The following is a 16,248-nucleotide window of genomic DNA, read 5'->3' as shown; positions in this document are numbered from 1 at the left end:
CATTGCCTTCTCCGTTCTCCTGCCCTAGATCTTACTAAATGATCCATCAAATTCTGCCCAAAGATCTACCTTCATAAACCAGTCCAGATTTCTCCAGCTCAAGTTGATACTTTTCTCTCCAGATTGAAAATTATAATCTTACCTACCCACCCAAATTAGAATCTCATTATATATTCCCCAACTTATTTTCAAATTCCCAAGTCTTTCTTATCTAATACACAAAATTGATTCATTGTTGAAGGAAACAGTTAATCATGTGGGCTTCCTTTTAAACTTCTACAATCCCTAGCATATTCCTGACATATACCAGGCTATCAAGACACACTTACTGCTTGAGTGAGGCTCTGAATGTTTGTTTATGTATGTAAAGATTCATTCACTTATTCCTTGCCCTCCTAGAATGTAAATTCTACCAGACCCAGGACTTGCCTAATTGCCCACCACCACATTCCCAGCACCGTCTAAAGCAGGACTTGGGACATAGTAGGCAGCCAATTAATAATGACTAAATAAATTATTAAATAAGTGAGTAATTATTTAGCACCTTCTAAGTGTCATGTACTGCTTTTGATACTTACTTGTACCTATAAAGTTTTGAATTTTTGGTTTACCCATCTCCCTCTACTAGAGAGTGACTCATTCAGAAGGCAAGAACTAGCACTTGGGGTGACTGAGAAGTGGGTTTTGAGTAACTGAATAATAGAAGGATCTCTAGAACTCTACATCCGTTCTCCAGACACACACTCTGTGCCTAAGGAGAGAGCCCCGTCAATACGTAACCACAGTAGTGGAGAAGTTCTGCAATACAGATCAATGAAAAGGGATCCTGAAAATATAGAGGCAGATCTTCTTAGTCTTACCTGAGCTTGTCAACACAGAACAAGACATGTGACTTCTGTTTAGCAAAATACAAGGTTTGCAAGACAAAAAGCCCTTTGCTCACTCAATGACCAAGAGGAGTGGGAGAGAAGAGAGAGACAGAGTTCACAGAGCTTACTCACCCTCAGCTACATCGTCGTCCACGGTTAACTTGAGGCTTTTTCCTCTCCGCACCACCCGGACGGTGTGCCACTCATTGTCGTTGAGCTTCTGCCCCGCATACAGGGTCTCTGGTCCTTTGCCTACGGGCAGTGGTAAGTGCCAAAGTTAGGGCCAATCTTAAAAGTACTGTTCATGGCATCAGAGTTGTCAAAGCCACACTGGTGCATATGATCCCAGCAATGCTCAAGCAGTCATCCCCCTCCAGAGCCCATCTGAGTCTCAGGGACACTCTGCTGAAGTCCCCAACTGAAAATCTCAACTGAATCATAATGGGCAATAACAAATAAGTATCCTCTTTTATCTGTAGGTGCAAGACATTTTAAATGGCAATGGCAATATTTACAGGAAATAGTAGTCAGCTGTCATTCTGTTTCCCAAAGTCTTAGACTTCAGGTAAATTTCTTGAAGAAATAGGAAATTCATTATACATTCTTTTAGAACCATTTGATCACTCAGGCATAATACACCAGTCTGGTTTTCAGAGAGTATCCACCAATTGAATGAGAAAAGAGTTCTGCAATCTATGTTTTTAATTTGACATTTCCATTAACCCATGGTCTTACCAGAATTCAGTGACTATATGAATCACAACAGTAATCATTACAATAATAATGTCAAGGTCTAAACTCCATTATAAACAATGCTCCTGAAGGGAATATAATGGGCCTCAGACTTATTCACTGTTCATCATCTTCCAAAAAGATACAAAGACCTAAAAAATGAAATAATGCAAAATTCCAAAATGGAACCTGTTTAGGTCAAAAGAATATTCAGTAAAATGTGCCACTAAATAAAGCAACAAACCAAACTGTCCCAGAAGATTCATAATCAATATGCTCAAGATGATGTTCAAGTGAGTCCTTGGAAGAACCGGGTGTTACAATGAATGATGGTATTTAGGGGCAGACATTGGCAAGACAAACACTGAGGCATCAAAACACTTCAGTTAGGGATGAAGGGGAGAGGAATATCATGTTTCATTCACTATGGAATTGAGATGTAAGTTGAGAAGACAAAGAAGATTGTGTAGAACCAGAATTCTTAGAAAAAGTTTGCCCTCTCTACAGGCATAGCTGAGCCCTTGCAGAAAGATGCTGCTTCAATCTTCCTGCATCAGTCAGTCAGTACATGGAAAGTCTTATTTCTGGAATAACTTGCAAAAAAATTAAGAGATGAAACATCTAACTGGGCAATACACGGATTGGCATCTACGAATGTTAGGCATCTGTAATATTTCAGAAGACCACACACTCAGCTCCAGCATATAGGAGCACAGGTCCAAGCACACAGTAGGCGCTTTAATGAGTGCTTGTTGAATAACTGATGTCTACTAAGATCTTTATTTCTTTGGAAACAATCAAAATAAGGTCAGCATACTCTTATCTAAGTAATTTTGAAACTTATTATATAACTTTCACTAGCCAGTCTTCCCACCCCTCTACCTCCAAGACTGAAGATATTCTATGCTGTCTAGGGGAGAAAAGAAAACAGAATATCACTTGAGTAGAGATCTTTTAGGCTGGGTAATTTTAAATTAGATCCTTTAATGTTGAGTAATTAACATCTCTATTAAGTTCTGGTTATTAAGAGTTATGACAGTAGTTGCAGTTTGGTGAAATTTCCTTCTTGAAACTCAAACAGGCTCTCCAAGTGGAAAGGTTTCTTTTAATCACAAGGTCTTCAGCAGGTAATTTGTGTTTGATATTTTTCAGAATGTACCTATACTCCAAGGGCAATCCATATTTATAAAAATTCTGAGAATTCGATGAAGAAACTTAGAGTGGACCACATATACTCAGAATTCAATAACAATGCCATGAGACCAGTGAATCTTGAGAAAAAAAAAAAGTAATTCTATAACAAATAGTTTAATACTCAGTCTTAGCCTCCGTTAGGTGTGCCTGTCTTTGATATTATCTAAAATGTATACACTGTAACAGGTTTTTTCCTCCATTTCAGCTGGTTATGTAGCACTGTTCATGATCTCATTAAGTTCAGGTCTAGGAGTGACATGTGTCTGCTTTACATCAGCAAACTCTGTGAGCCTTGAGGAGAGGGACCCCCACACCACGTGGGGACTTTTGAAGCAAGAACAGATGTTCTCAGAAGAATCTGCCTTTGTTTTTTGATGTTTTTATCCTCTTTGTTCTACATGCAAATGATTCAATCGGAGAGAATAAAGTAAAGAAAGATGTGGAAAATATTGGCTATGGAGGCAGAACTGCTACAAATACAGGCTATTTAAAGAGCTCTGACAGGTGGCATCTGCTCTTTAGACAATTTCTGCACATCACTCAATTTTTAGGATTGGGACAAGATAAAAGGGACAAACTCTAACACAAACATAGTCCGTTTAGGACATGGCTACATTAGTGCTACGTCAGCCACAAAGACATAAAAGCTTTGCCTCAGCCCGTGTCTTAAATGCCACTGATATTTTAAAAGTTAAGTACTTCTGGAATCCTTGAAATACTGACTATGGCTAAATTCAAACTCCGACTCTAAAACTTTAGGATATGATGGACTATGATTAAAAATGTGAAAAAAGAAGTGTGATTATACTTGATACAGTTTGATTATACTTGATACCTCCAACCCCCCTAATACTCACTGCTCTGAGAGTAGGGGAAAAAAATTCACACTCATTTCCTTAAAATGGCAGAGAAACAAGTATTGCTTGATATTTATTTTTCAAGCAATAAATAGAGAAATCTCAGTGGGCTTCTGGAAGACGCTTGGCCTTCAAAAGTGGAAAGTCAATGGCATTTATCTTTAATCAAGCCAAAAGGTCAATTTGTCCTACTAGAAGGAAACTGAGGTTTAAACTCAGCTGGAAATGTTCACAAATAGAGGGGAAGAGCACACCTAATCGGTAGCCTAAGCATAAAAATGGGTAGATAAGTGGTGCAAGAAGCAGACACCAGATGAAAGTTGAAACAGACCAAGGGACAGGAATAAGAGGAGTTAGACTGGGACAACTTCTCTGGCAGGTTCAAGCACAAAGTGTCAGTGAAACAATGAATGGAAAGAGCTCTTTACTGTCAAGCAAAGGATGGTACAGATAAGGAAGAAATCATTTTTAAGCTGAGATTTAAAATGGAACTGGTGAGAACTTAAATAAATAAATATACATATAATCAAAACGATTGACTTTCCAGCACCGTCCTTTTCTTCTTAGCAACTTGGAGAAGTGTGATCTGCAACTGGGTACATATTAGATGCATGTCTCCTTTTTTTTTTAATAGTTTAAGTAATAAATATTGATCACAAAGCAACCTTTTGATCCTTCAGACTGCTGAGATCATCAACGTTTGATCTAAATACAGGAAACTAACAAGCTGTCTGACACTCCCTAGCTGAATTTTCCAGGTAATGACACCCATGACTGCAGTAAAGATGCAAAACTGATGGAGATGGTGGGGCTGTAGCAATCCGCAGAAGTGGAGCACTGAATCCGTTCGTTATTAGAGAACAGAGAGCTTTCCGCGAATCCTCTGAGTAGGACCACACCCAATGCCCATTCAGTACAAACTCACAGCAAACTCGGCTAGCATCCTCTCTTGTGGTTGGATGTAGTTAAGGCTGGTCTCACAGAAGATTCTCTGATGAGCAGGGGACAGAGAATGAAAATTGTGAATGAAGGACACAAACTAGGCTGTTTTCTCGACCTATCTTACAGTAACTTCAAGGAGGCCAGAGCTAAGAATAAAATCAGGATGAAAACTAGGAGAAAAGTACCCTTTGGGAGATAAATCATTGCTGATGGCTTGAAAGAAGATGACACTCAGATATTAGCAGAATGTTCCTTCTTTGGGAAGATAGGAATGGAAGTGTGTGGGGAAAACCTACCTGCGAGCATTACTAAAGGCACACTTCTTCACAAAGTGGACTGAGGATTTTAATCACTTTGAATCTATTTAGTTGTGTGTTGTTGTTTTCTCTTTTTAACAGATCATTCACATTACATGAATTTGTTATTCCCCCCAGGAGCAATATAACCAGAAAAACTACAAATTTTTCAAATATTTTGTATTTCAATAATTTGTCAATATATTTCTAAGACCTGTCCAAACCAACTAAACCAGATGGTTTTGCTCATATGCAGGGAGTAGACATTCCTTCCATGTTCCACAAAGTGCTATGTTTGAAAGTGGGTGGGTAGCATTTAGGAACTTTTTGTGGGGGTAGGAGGGCAGGGACTAGGGGGGACTAAGACCTGCACCGTGATCACTGAACATCTTGCTATTTGTGCAAAAAGGGAAAAGGAACAACAACCTGCTTTCTCTTGGAACTTGCCTCAGATGAATCAGGACTCTTACAACGAATAAAAAAAGATGAAACTCACTCCTTTAGAAAGGTATAGTGAAATGCATGTGACTATACATCTAAATGAGACGACAAGTACACATAATGGACTCTATTAGGTTTAAAGAACACCAAAAAATATTTAAAGACCAAAAACTTACCTTATTTCCACTGGCACCTTAGGTTGGGCTAGCTGAGCTATGACACACACTTTCCTAAGCCTGTAGCACCATATATTTTATGAATCTTCCTCTCCAGAGAGGAGAGATTCGGCAAGTAAGAGCAGGGGTGAGGAAGAAGAGGAAGGAACTAAAGAATAAGGAGTGTGACAGGGAAGTAGCAAACACAAGTATTTTATTCATTCCCCTCCAAATTTCAGGTTCTGCTTGTTTTCTTTGGGCCAACAACCCAACAGAGTGTGAGAGGTGTTTCGTTTTGACAATAGTTTTTTTATCGAATTCATTTTGGGGTCGGGGGGGAAGCTTAAATCATATTTACTTATAGAGCCAGTTTGCTGAAACATTTCAAAAAGATCATGTCATCCTCACCAGAATCCTCAGGACTCGGGAAGAACTGCCATACTTCCTGCAACAGATGGGAAAAGCATAGGGGGCCTTCTGGAAGCCTGGTGTTAGGAGGTCCTCCCGTGAGTATGCGAGACAGCCAAGCCACCAAGTCATCCAGCTTGAGTCCATGGTCCCTCCTGGAGGCCGGACTCTAGTCAAAACCCACTGAAGACACCACTGCTACTTATGGGGCTTGAATAGTTCCATGGACAGTGTCGCCTGGCAGGCTACAGTCCTTGGGCTCACAAAGAGGCAGGCATGACTGAACACACGTGTGCACATCCACACCCATGAGCACACACGTCCCATCAGACCCGCCACATTCAGCATGTCCATCTCTGGGCTGCCATTCCTTTCCTGCGGCTCACCGTCTACTCTGCTTTTCCAGGTGCTCACAGCGTCCTGCTAGTGACGCCTGGCCACACATCAGAGAGTCTATCCACGTATTTAACAAATGGCCATGGGTTTTCCAGGTGGCACTAGTGGTAAAGAACCAGCCTGACAATGCAGGTGGATGTAAGAGACAGGGGTTCAATCCCTGGGCGGGGAAGATCCCCTGGACTAGGGCACGGAAACCCACTCCAGTATTCTTGCCTGGAGAATCCCCAGGACAGAGGAGCCTGGGGGGCTACAGTCCACAGGGTCACACAGAGCCGGACACGGCTGAAACAACTTAGCAGGTATGCGATGGAGCATCAGCTTGGCACAGGCGCCATCCCAGCTGTGGAGCATGTGAAAAGGAACAAGACAGACCAGGTCCTCCCCCTTTACAGAGCTCATAGGCGACTTTGGGGTGGGCGATGATGAAGGATAAAACTAAAGTGAAAGAACATGAGACATTCAGACAGGGTTGAGTTCTATGAAGGAAACGGAACAGGATAAAACAATGAGAAGTAACCGGGGTGGGGAATGGGAATAGAGGATTGGCTACAGCGCAGAATGTTCCAGAAAGGCTTCTCGGAGGTGACATCACTATTCAGGCCTTGTACCAGGTTGGATGGAGAGCTGTTAAGTGAGATGGTGCCTTGGAGAAGGGGCCAATCATGCAAATGTGTGAGGCAATGGGGACAGCCAGATCAGAAGCCCAAAACAAGGCTGGCGTGTTGGAGGAACAGAAAGAAGCTCATGATGTCTGAAGCTTGTGCCCAAGGGTGAGTGTGCACCAAGAGAGAAGGCTGCAGTATAGACAGAATCCAGATCACAATCTCTAGAACCTAAAAGTTCTAGAAAGTGTTAGTTGCTCAGTCGTGTCCAACTCTTTTAAACCTCATGGACTGCAGCCCGCCAGGCTCTTCTATTCAAGGGATTCCCTAGGCAAGAGTACTGGAGTGGGTAACTGTGTCCTTCTCCAGGGGATCTTCCCCATCCAGGGATGAAATTCAGGTCTCCTGCATTACAGGCAGATTCTTCACCATCTGAGTCACTAGAGAAGCCTCTCTAGAATCTGAAATCTGCTCTAAATGTTACTTTAAATCCTCTCCTTCCCTTGGGAAGTTTTCAACCAGGGAACGAGACTGAATTTAAGTTTTAAAACTCACTGCAGATGCTATGAATGCACTGGCCCAGAAGAGATCAACAGTGAGACAAGGAGAGGTACTGAAGAGCTTTGCCTTTAAGGCAAAAAAATGAAAACGACTTGGACCAGTGAGGTACCAGTAGAAACAGAAGTGGTGAGGTTTGGGATATACTTTAGAAGTGGGGTCAACAGTCCTTGGAGATTGGTTTGGGAGGTGAACTGGAAGTAGGAGGGAGAAAGAGAAGAATCAGGGATGACTCCCAGATTTGGTCTGAGAACCTGGGGGACGGAGGTACCCTCGCCTGAGCAGAGAAAGACTCCAGAAAAAGTTAAGCCATGACTGATCCTATTAGCCAAGGGAGCTTACCTCTGCTATTTGTGTCTTCTCTCCCTAACATCAGCCACACTTGGTACCATCTCCTGGCAGCCTCCTGAGGATGAGAAGTGTGGCTCAGAGTTCACTGCTTGCGTGACTGTCTTAGTGCAGGGCTAATTTGCACCTTAAGCCACCACTGCTGCTAATGGCGCAGAGTGGCTGAGTTTCTGCTGGCTTGCTTTCCAGTCTGTCTCTTTCTCTCTCCCTCCTCTTCCTCCCTTCCTTCCTTCCTTTCTTCCCCCTTCCCTGTCCCCCTGCCTCTCCCCCTCCCTTCCTTCCTTTTTAATTCTTTCCCCAGCATGGTTTGAGTTACACACTCCGGCCCACCCTTAGGAATGGAACAATGACAAAGCTTAGACACCGGCAACTCATTCAACAGGCTCTTTATACATTGTGATCACAGCGTAAAATGAGCACGTTCACCCTGTCCAGGAGAACAGAGCAGGACAGTTTTGAAATGGAATGAATCCAGGGCAGATAAAGGAACAAAGGACTCCACAAAAGACAAGAAAAAAAAAATCTCGCCCACAATTTTCTGGCAAATCTCTCCTACAAGTCATAAATGTACAGCCCTGCTTAGGAGGGGTGAGCGGAGGACAGTCTCAGGATTTCTCGTGATAATCTCTCTCCATGAAGCCACTTTTCAAGCGATGAGGGCAATCTGCACAGGGATAAGCAGAATGATATTTTTGCAGATACTGATTCTACTCTTGTTTTCTAAAAAAGAACTTTCTAAAATACACTAGCACTTTTCCTACCACTGTCAGGATATAATTAATGCAAATTAATCTTCCTTTGATTATTTAAAATGCAATTCCAGGACTTCCCTGGTGGTCCAGGGGTTAAGACTCTGCCCTTCCAGTGTGAGGGAGGCGGGTTTGATCTTGGTCCGGGAGCACCCCTGGCATCTCATATGCCTCAGAGCCCCAAATCCAAACATAAAACAGGAGCGATATTGTAACACATTCAATAAAGGCTTTAAGCAAATGTTATGCTTTAGGATCTCACTATGTGATATTGCTGTTTCGCACTGAAGACAGATTTGGAAGCTGACAGAGACTCAGCTAAAGAGATACACACTAGGGCCTGCTCTCCTAACATCCTCCTAATACATTTCCAACTCGTGTTCCCTTGTAAAGTGACCCTTTTATGTTAAAAAACAGAATTTTAAACTGTCCAATTATGAACTGAAAGGTCTCGTTCATTACTCATAAGTAATATTGTGCTCAAAACAGGGATTAAGAAAGCCATAAGACATTTCCACTAGTCTTCGCTCATATACACTCATAACTGGTCTACCTCCATCCATCACTCCCCAGCCTTCTCCGACCGTTCCAGTTGGATGTGTTCACCTCTTCATCAATTCATCAGTACTTTTATACTGTAAATCATCATTTTCTTCTTTGCATTACAGTTTTTTTTTTTTTTTTAATTCTCAATGCCTCCACTTTTATGACCTTTAAGAAAGAACATGCCACCTTGGTGATCCCTAGCAATGAGGCAAAATATCTGACACCAAGAAGGTACTCAACGTACTAGGAAAAAACCAAAAAAACTCAAGCAGCCAGTGAATAAACAGAATTGAATGAATTAAATAAAAAATTAGTAGATAGGCTGAGGCAAGGAGAAGAAATGGTAGGGGAGGTGAAGAGAGTTACAAGCAGTATTTTAGCAACAGAATGAATGGGACCAATCCAGGAAGATGGTCAGTAAAGTAATAAATCCATATAATTGAATGAAGAAGTGAATACATAGAAGCAAAAGAACAAATAAATGACAGAGTAAATTTATTGAAGATGGAGGAAGAAAAGGAAGGAGCACAGACATACCTGAACGTTGCCTTTTGCAGCTGAGTGAATGAGACACATTTGAAGCTAAGACACCAGGCAACAGATGTAAATCAAACACTACCTATGTATGCATACAGGCACGTAAAAATAATACAAAATATACATATATTTTTTCCCAGCCAAAAGAAAATGCATCCTTCTGGGAAATCCAAACGGGAACAAAGGAGGTACAAAGTATATTGCACACATGATCTTATTTAGGTTCGGATTATGAGTCTGGTCCAGTTTACCCAAGTCTACAAACAAGAGGCAGAGCATTGCAAGGTCAAGGTCACACAGCTACGGGACTCGGCCCCCAGAAAGTCCGCCTGCAAACTTTCTCTGCTGCCCGAGGCTCCACCAGCGTCATGGCCCTAGACTGTCCCAGGCCAGGTGTCTGAGGAGGAATGAGTCCAGGTGAGTCCAGGTGAAGAACACGGAGGAAATGGGGAACGCTGCTTAATTCCAAACAGAAAATCTAATCTGAGGGGTTAATGAAGAGCAGCACCTGATTTCACTTTGCTTTTTCAATTTCCAAGACTAGGATCTAGTCCTAGCACCTGCTGCTGCTGCTGCTGCTGCTGAGTCGCTTCAGTTGTGTCCGACTCTGTGCGACCCCATAGACGGCAGCCCACCAGGCTCCCTTGTCCCTGGGATTCTCCAGGCAAGAACACTGGACTGGGTTGCCATTTCCTTCTCCAATACATGCATGCATGCTAAGTCACTTCAGTCGTGTCTGACTCTGTGCAACCCCATGGACAGCAGCCCACCAGGCTCTTCTGTCCCTGGGATTCTCCAGGCAAGAACACTGGAGTGGGTTGCCATTTCCCTCTCCAAGTCCCAGCACTTAGGACCTATTAATAAAGCCCAAAGCAGGTAAAAACTAATCTTGGAAATGTACGTGAAGGGTAAACACGCCACCACATGCTGGTGCACCAGCAGGTGACACTTTCAAGGCCCCACATCACGTCCGCTCAGCCAAGCTCAGATTTCAGCCACGGGGGCGGCGAGCAGTTACTGTGGCACACCGCCTCCCATGCAGTCTGACCGATACCGCCTCAAGCAGGGCCAGCTCCCTGGCCTTCTCCTTGTCTGCCCACAAGAGGTACAAATGTGCTGGGGGCTGGCCCACAGAGGCAGGGATGGAGCTGAAGGACAAATGTCCTGACCTCCCGTCCAGGGGACAGACAGATCTCGGCGGTGCGCGTCACAGCACCTTCCACCGGCCCCACTTATAACCCGCTCACGGCGGAATCCTGGACCATGGATGCTCATGTCAGTCTGTCTCCATCCCACTCCTTCTCTCTGCTCCTTCATTCCCACCTTTGGGATCTCTCCTGAGCAAAGCACCCGACCCAAGTCTTTGTCTCAGCCTCTGTGCTCCCAAGAGAACGCAGACTGTGATGAAACCGTAGCACGTGCTCACTTTCTCCCTAGTCACTTACATGGCACAGCCACTGCGAGATGGGTTGTACCACTTGTCTGGTGAGATCCAGAGAGGCTAGGCGACTTTCCCGAGGTCACAAGGCTGTTATATCGTGGCAGGAAATCAAGAATCCAGTCTTCTGACTCCATGGAGAGAGCTCTTCTTATTCACCTCTAGCTGCCTGAAGTCTCTGAAGTCCACTGGGGACCGTGGTCTGCAATCGGCACTGAGGGCACGCTCGGGGGCTGCGGCCGTGAATTAGCAAACAGCGGCTAGGCGCTTGAGATGGTGGGAACGGGGCATAGGTCTCTTAGAACAATCTCTGCGCTGTCGACCCAGGGACCCACGAGAATTGTGAGGGCCGAGGAGGGCTTCTGAGAAAGTGATATGACCATCACTCTTTTTTTTTTTAATGTAAGGGCTATTTTTATTTGTTTATTTTCTGTATGTTATTGATTTATTTTTTGGCCACGCCACACAACACATGGGATCTTAGTTCTCTGGCCCGGGATCAAACTTGTGTCCCCTGCATTGGAAGCACAGAGTCTTCACCACAGGACCACCAGGGAAGCCCAACCACCATTTTTCATTAATTTAGGTCTATTCAAGACAAAAGTTAAGAGAGATGGTCTCCATACCCAAAGTCCCTTCAGGCTCTATGTTTTTACTAATTACCACATCCCAGGTGGGGGCCTTTATTTTGAAATATAAAGATATAGTCACTGGCTTAAAAAAAAAAAAAAGAATCCCCCAAACAAAGAACTCTGTGAAATGGCAGTTCCATATCAATACCCAAGTCTGCAGAACCTCCTTCCCAAAACAGAATGTACTAAATCTATGGTAAGAACAGGAAAGGAATGGCATTTCTAGCCTGTTTTCTTGGGATGATAATTACAAGGTCTGCTGACTTACGAGATTGATGACATTAGCTGACCACCCACTGTGGACATAGGCCATTGCCACACAGAACAATGCTGTCACCTGGGTGGACCCTCTTATCCCATTAACGTCTGGTTTGTGCAACCGGGGGATCCAGGAGACTGGATCAGCAGAACAATCACTCTACTCTGGTCCCAGTTCACTAAGACGAGGACCCTTCTCCATACTAAACTAATGTGCATGTCAGTTTGACATTATAGCTCCCCATCTCACCTGAAATATCATCTCTCTATGGTCCTTACCAAAATAAAACTTGCAAGGCAAGCACGTAGAAGAAAAACATTAAAACCAGAGCATTAACACAAATAGATCAAGTATTTTCATTGAAATGCATTTGTCTCCCTTAAGTAATATAAATACAACAGGCTCCTTGTGCAGCAAAGCGTGGCCTTGGGCAAGCCGTGCAGAGAAGCTTCTCTGGCAACCGGGAATCATTTCCTTGTGCTGTCTTTATAGCCCTGTGCAATGCTTTGGGCGGGTACAGTATGGAAGTTAACCTCAGACTGCTCAGTGCTTTATCCATGTACTCTGAATTCCTGACTCGATTCGGAAAAGGAAACTGTTCCTAATGAAGAGGACAAAACCACCATCCCACTTCCAGACTGTATAAAGGAAGATCAGTTCAATCGAGAGGTTCACCTCATGCTGTAACAGCATTGTGGAAGTTTCTGGGGGCACAAAGATAAAAAAGACATGCTTACTGTAAGAAAACAGTTCAAAGGCTACTGGAAGAGCTGAACAAATAAAAACCAAATGGGTGGCAGGACTGGGTATAGAAGTTCTCCCTGGGTACCCTGGGGATGGGGATCTTAGTCCTTCAAGAAGTCTGAATCATCAATTATCTTTTCTCTTCATATTTTTTTTTACACAGGACCATACAGTTCATATGCTTCCCTGGGGGCTCAGATGGTAAAGAATCCGCCCGCAATGTGGGGGACCTGGGTTCGATCCCTGGGTTGGGAAGTTGGGAAGACCCCCTGGAGAAGGGCATGACAACCCACTCCAGTATTCCTGTCTGGAGAATGCCATGGACAGAAGAACCTGGCAGGCTACAGTTCATGGGGTCACAGAGAGTCAGACACAACTGATGACCAAGCGCAGCACATACAGTTTGCATGTGGCAGAGACCAAGGCCTTCATTTCTACACTGTTCTCAACTCTCAGCAGTACCGTCCTGGGCATGCACAGTGGATTTTCAAAGTTGAAGCGCGAATGAAAACATTTCTTCTTCCTTCTTCTTATACTCATACTAGATTCTGTTAAAAATAACTAACACATATATATTACTTACCAGACACTGGTCACTGGACACCATTATAAGTGTTTCACTAATTAATTAATAGATTAATCCCACAAAGTTGCTATGGTTGATTGCATTGACAATATGTGCTGCCCCTTCCTACCAACCTTTTCCCAAATAAATCTATCCTCTCTGGAGGATTACATTTCCTGTCCTGTTAAGTCAGACATTTTGTGTGGCTTGCTTCATGACCGAAGAAAGGTGAGCAGAAGTGTCTCAGGCCACTTAGAAGGTTTAAGAGTCATCACATCACATCCAGCTCTCTTTTCCCTTTGCCGCAATCTAAGATGTGACACATCAGGGCCACTTCTTCAGCCAGGGTCCGGAAATGAAGAGGACCACAGCTGAGCTGCAGCAGAAATACGATGGGCAGAACCAAGAAGATACAAGGAGGCATTTCTGACTGCAGTGTAACTGAGCAAACTCTGGGATATAGTGAAAGACGGGAAAGCCTGGCATGCTGCAGTCCACGGCGTCGCAAAGAGTCGGAAACGACTGAGCAAAAATAACAAGGATGAATCCCCACGGTGAAATATTCTACACATGCCCTCAAGGGGAAAAAATACATAACTACTAAATCAACGGATACAATGGAAACACTTTTCATTTCTGGGTGGATAGAAGATGAAGAAAGGCAGAGAAAAAAAAAGCAGAAGGCAAAATAAAACAGGAGAAGAGAGACACATACAGAGAAAATGACAAGGGAAAGAAACAGATTAAGAGGAATCTCAATGTTTGTCAAATTGCTCAGAGGCAAATCTCTCTTCTGGACAAAAAAAATATAAAACTCTTAAGATTTTTAATCTCTAAAATGCTGCCAGAACAATAAAAATGTTTAGAAGTATGCATTTTGGAAATTATCTGGGTTTTTTTCCCACTTTACTAAAATATACTCCTCGGTTTGTATACGCTGACAGGAAGCACATCTCACCCAGGGGGATGCTATTTACATGCATGGAACAGTATTATCATTTTTTCAGATTTCTCAGAGCTCTGAGGAAGTAATCTAGGCCAGTGGATCTCACATTTTACACTTGATAAGCATCATCTGTGGATAACATTAAGAATTCAGACTCTGGGACACCAGACGTGTTGTCTTTTGCCAACCTTGACTTCTCAACTCTTGTTTTCCTATTTCATTTTCCCCAGGTTATCTCCTAGACATACTTTATTTTCCCAACCCTCTCCCCTCCAGGAAAGAGAGATGACCTCTTGAGGACATGACCACCCAGTTCTGCAGGCCATTAAGCTGGCAGTCATCCTGGAGTTTTCTTTATCCACAACTTCTGTGCCCAAACCACAGCCCAGCCAGGCAGTTTGCCCTCTGTGTACTGCCTGAGTCCGTTCTCTCTGTGAGATCTCACCCCAGATGCACGCGTTCTGGCTGCCCTCTGTTCTCAGTTTAGGCCAATTGAGAGCACAACTCTAGCAATACCTGTCTATCAACCACATGGTGGTCAGAACTACTATCCTTCAACAGACAGTGGTCAGAACTACTATCCTTCAACAGAAAAGTCTTCATGACAGTTCCCACTTAAAATCTCCAAAGGGCACTAAACGTCTAGGTGCAACGAAAGCATCCAGAGTCCTTGGGGGTCTGGCCCCAGCATCGGCTTTTATAACCTCATTTCTCCTACCAAATATAGCACTCCAACTGCACCAGCTTATACCCAGTCATTTCATCATAGCTTAACCCTATGCACTCTCAGAATCTAATTCAAACATTGCCGCTTTGAAACTCTCCACACCACTTTCTTAAATTCACTAGAACTCTATTTTTGTGTACTTTTTAGTGCAGAGCAAGAACAGGATCTACTTCTCCAGGTTTTCTGAGCAGGAACCAACATACTGTGTGTAAAATTTCATAGCGACAAGTGGCTACTACTAAGGGAATATTACCAATTATAGTGATGGCTTAAGTATTTTTCTCGCTACCACATATATGATTAGGAAACCCACATTCAAGGCCTGAAATAGAAGCCCACAGCAAAGTGAAATTTGAACAGTCTTGTATGATGGAAGATATCCTTAAAGTAGTACCATCCTGTCAGGAAATCAACTTGAAACATGACATCTGCAAGCAAAGTGATAGTTTTCACGGAAGTTTTTTTCTCTTCCTCTCTTCCCCTCTCCCTCTGCCCCAACTTCCCTTCTTCCCTCTCTATTATTGGTTGAAGAAGAAACAAGGAGGTAGAACCAAAAACACCTGCTGTTTACAGGCTACCTCGTATGGACCAAGGGCCTTCCTGGTGGCTCAGAGATGAAGAATCTGCCTGCCAATGCAGGGGACATGGACTTGATCCTTGGGTCAAGAAGAGTCCCTGGAGAAGGAAATGGCAATCCACTCCAGTGTTTGTGCCTGGGAAACCCCATGGACAGAGGAGCCTGGTGGGCTACAGTTTATGGGGTCAGAAAGAGTGGGACACAACTGAGCAACTAAAAACAAAAACAGGATGGACCAAGCACCTGATTTTCTATATCCCACTTAACTCTCATAAGCAAAGCTGCCTCATACTGTATGAAGTTTTGAATTCCTCTTATTTTGCAGGGGAAAAACTGAGGCTCAGAGAGCTTAAGCAACATGGATAAGATCATTTGGATTGAAAGTGAAAGAAACTAGATTCAACCCTCTATCCTTGTGACTCCAAAAGCAGTGCTTTCTTCATATACCTCAAACTTCCCACGAGCCAACTTTTCATTAGAGAATATGTTAGCATTTGAGGTCAATTTCAGTGGCTGTTAAAATAATATTGCTTATGGCTCATCACACTGTCTACTCAGATGACCTTTTACTTCCAACCCAACATGGGTCCCGTGTAACTGGAAGACAACCTTACGATTCTCTCTACTATTCTCTGACCCAAAAGCAAGCTCAGATTTTCTAAGACTCTACACAGTGCTTTCCTTCCACACTTCTTTTGCTAATAGTGGGTCTTTTATAATGTAGAGC

General features: G+C 43.3%; 1 protein-coding gene across 25 annotated transcripts in view; it reads right to left on the bottom strand.

The window, feature by feature from the left end:
• NRXN3 (neurexin 3) overlaps positions 1–16,248 on the bottom strand; it is a 1,774,064-nt gene that overhangs the window by 929,830 nt on the left and 827,986 nt on the right. For all 25 annotated transcript variants that reach the window (XM_070469697.1, XM_070469702.1, XM_070469686.1 and 22 more), the window contains one exon: positions 1,002–1,121. In XM_070469697.1, coding sequence (XP_070325798.1) covers positions 1,002–1,121 — 120 coding nt within the window. The remainder of the gene's footprint in view (positions 1–1,001; positions 1,122–16,248) is intronic.

The sequence above is a fragment of the Odocoileus virginianus genome, chromosome 6, assembly GCF_023699985.2.
Source record: "Odocoileus virginianus isolate 20LAN1187 ecotype Illinois chromosome 6, Ovbor_1.2, whole genome shotgun sequence".
Lineage (NCBI taxonomy): Eukaryota > Metazoa > Chordata > Mammalia > Artiodactyla > Cervidae > Odocoileus > Odocoileus virginianus.
The sequence above is the reverse complement of the archived record's forward strand: the minus strand, read 5'-3'. Positions and strand labels throughout refer to the sequence as shown.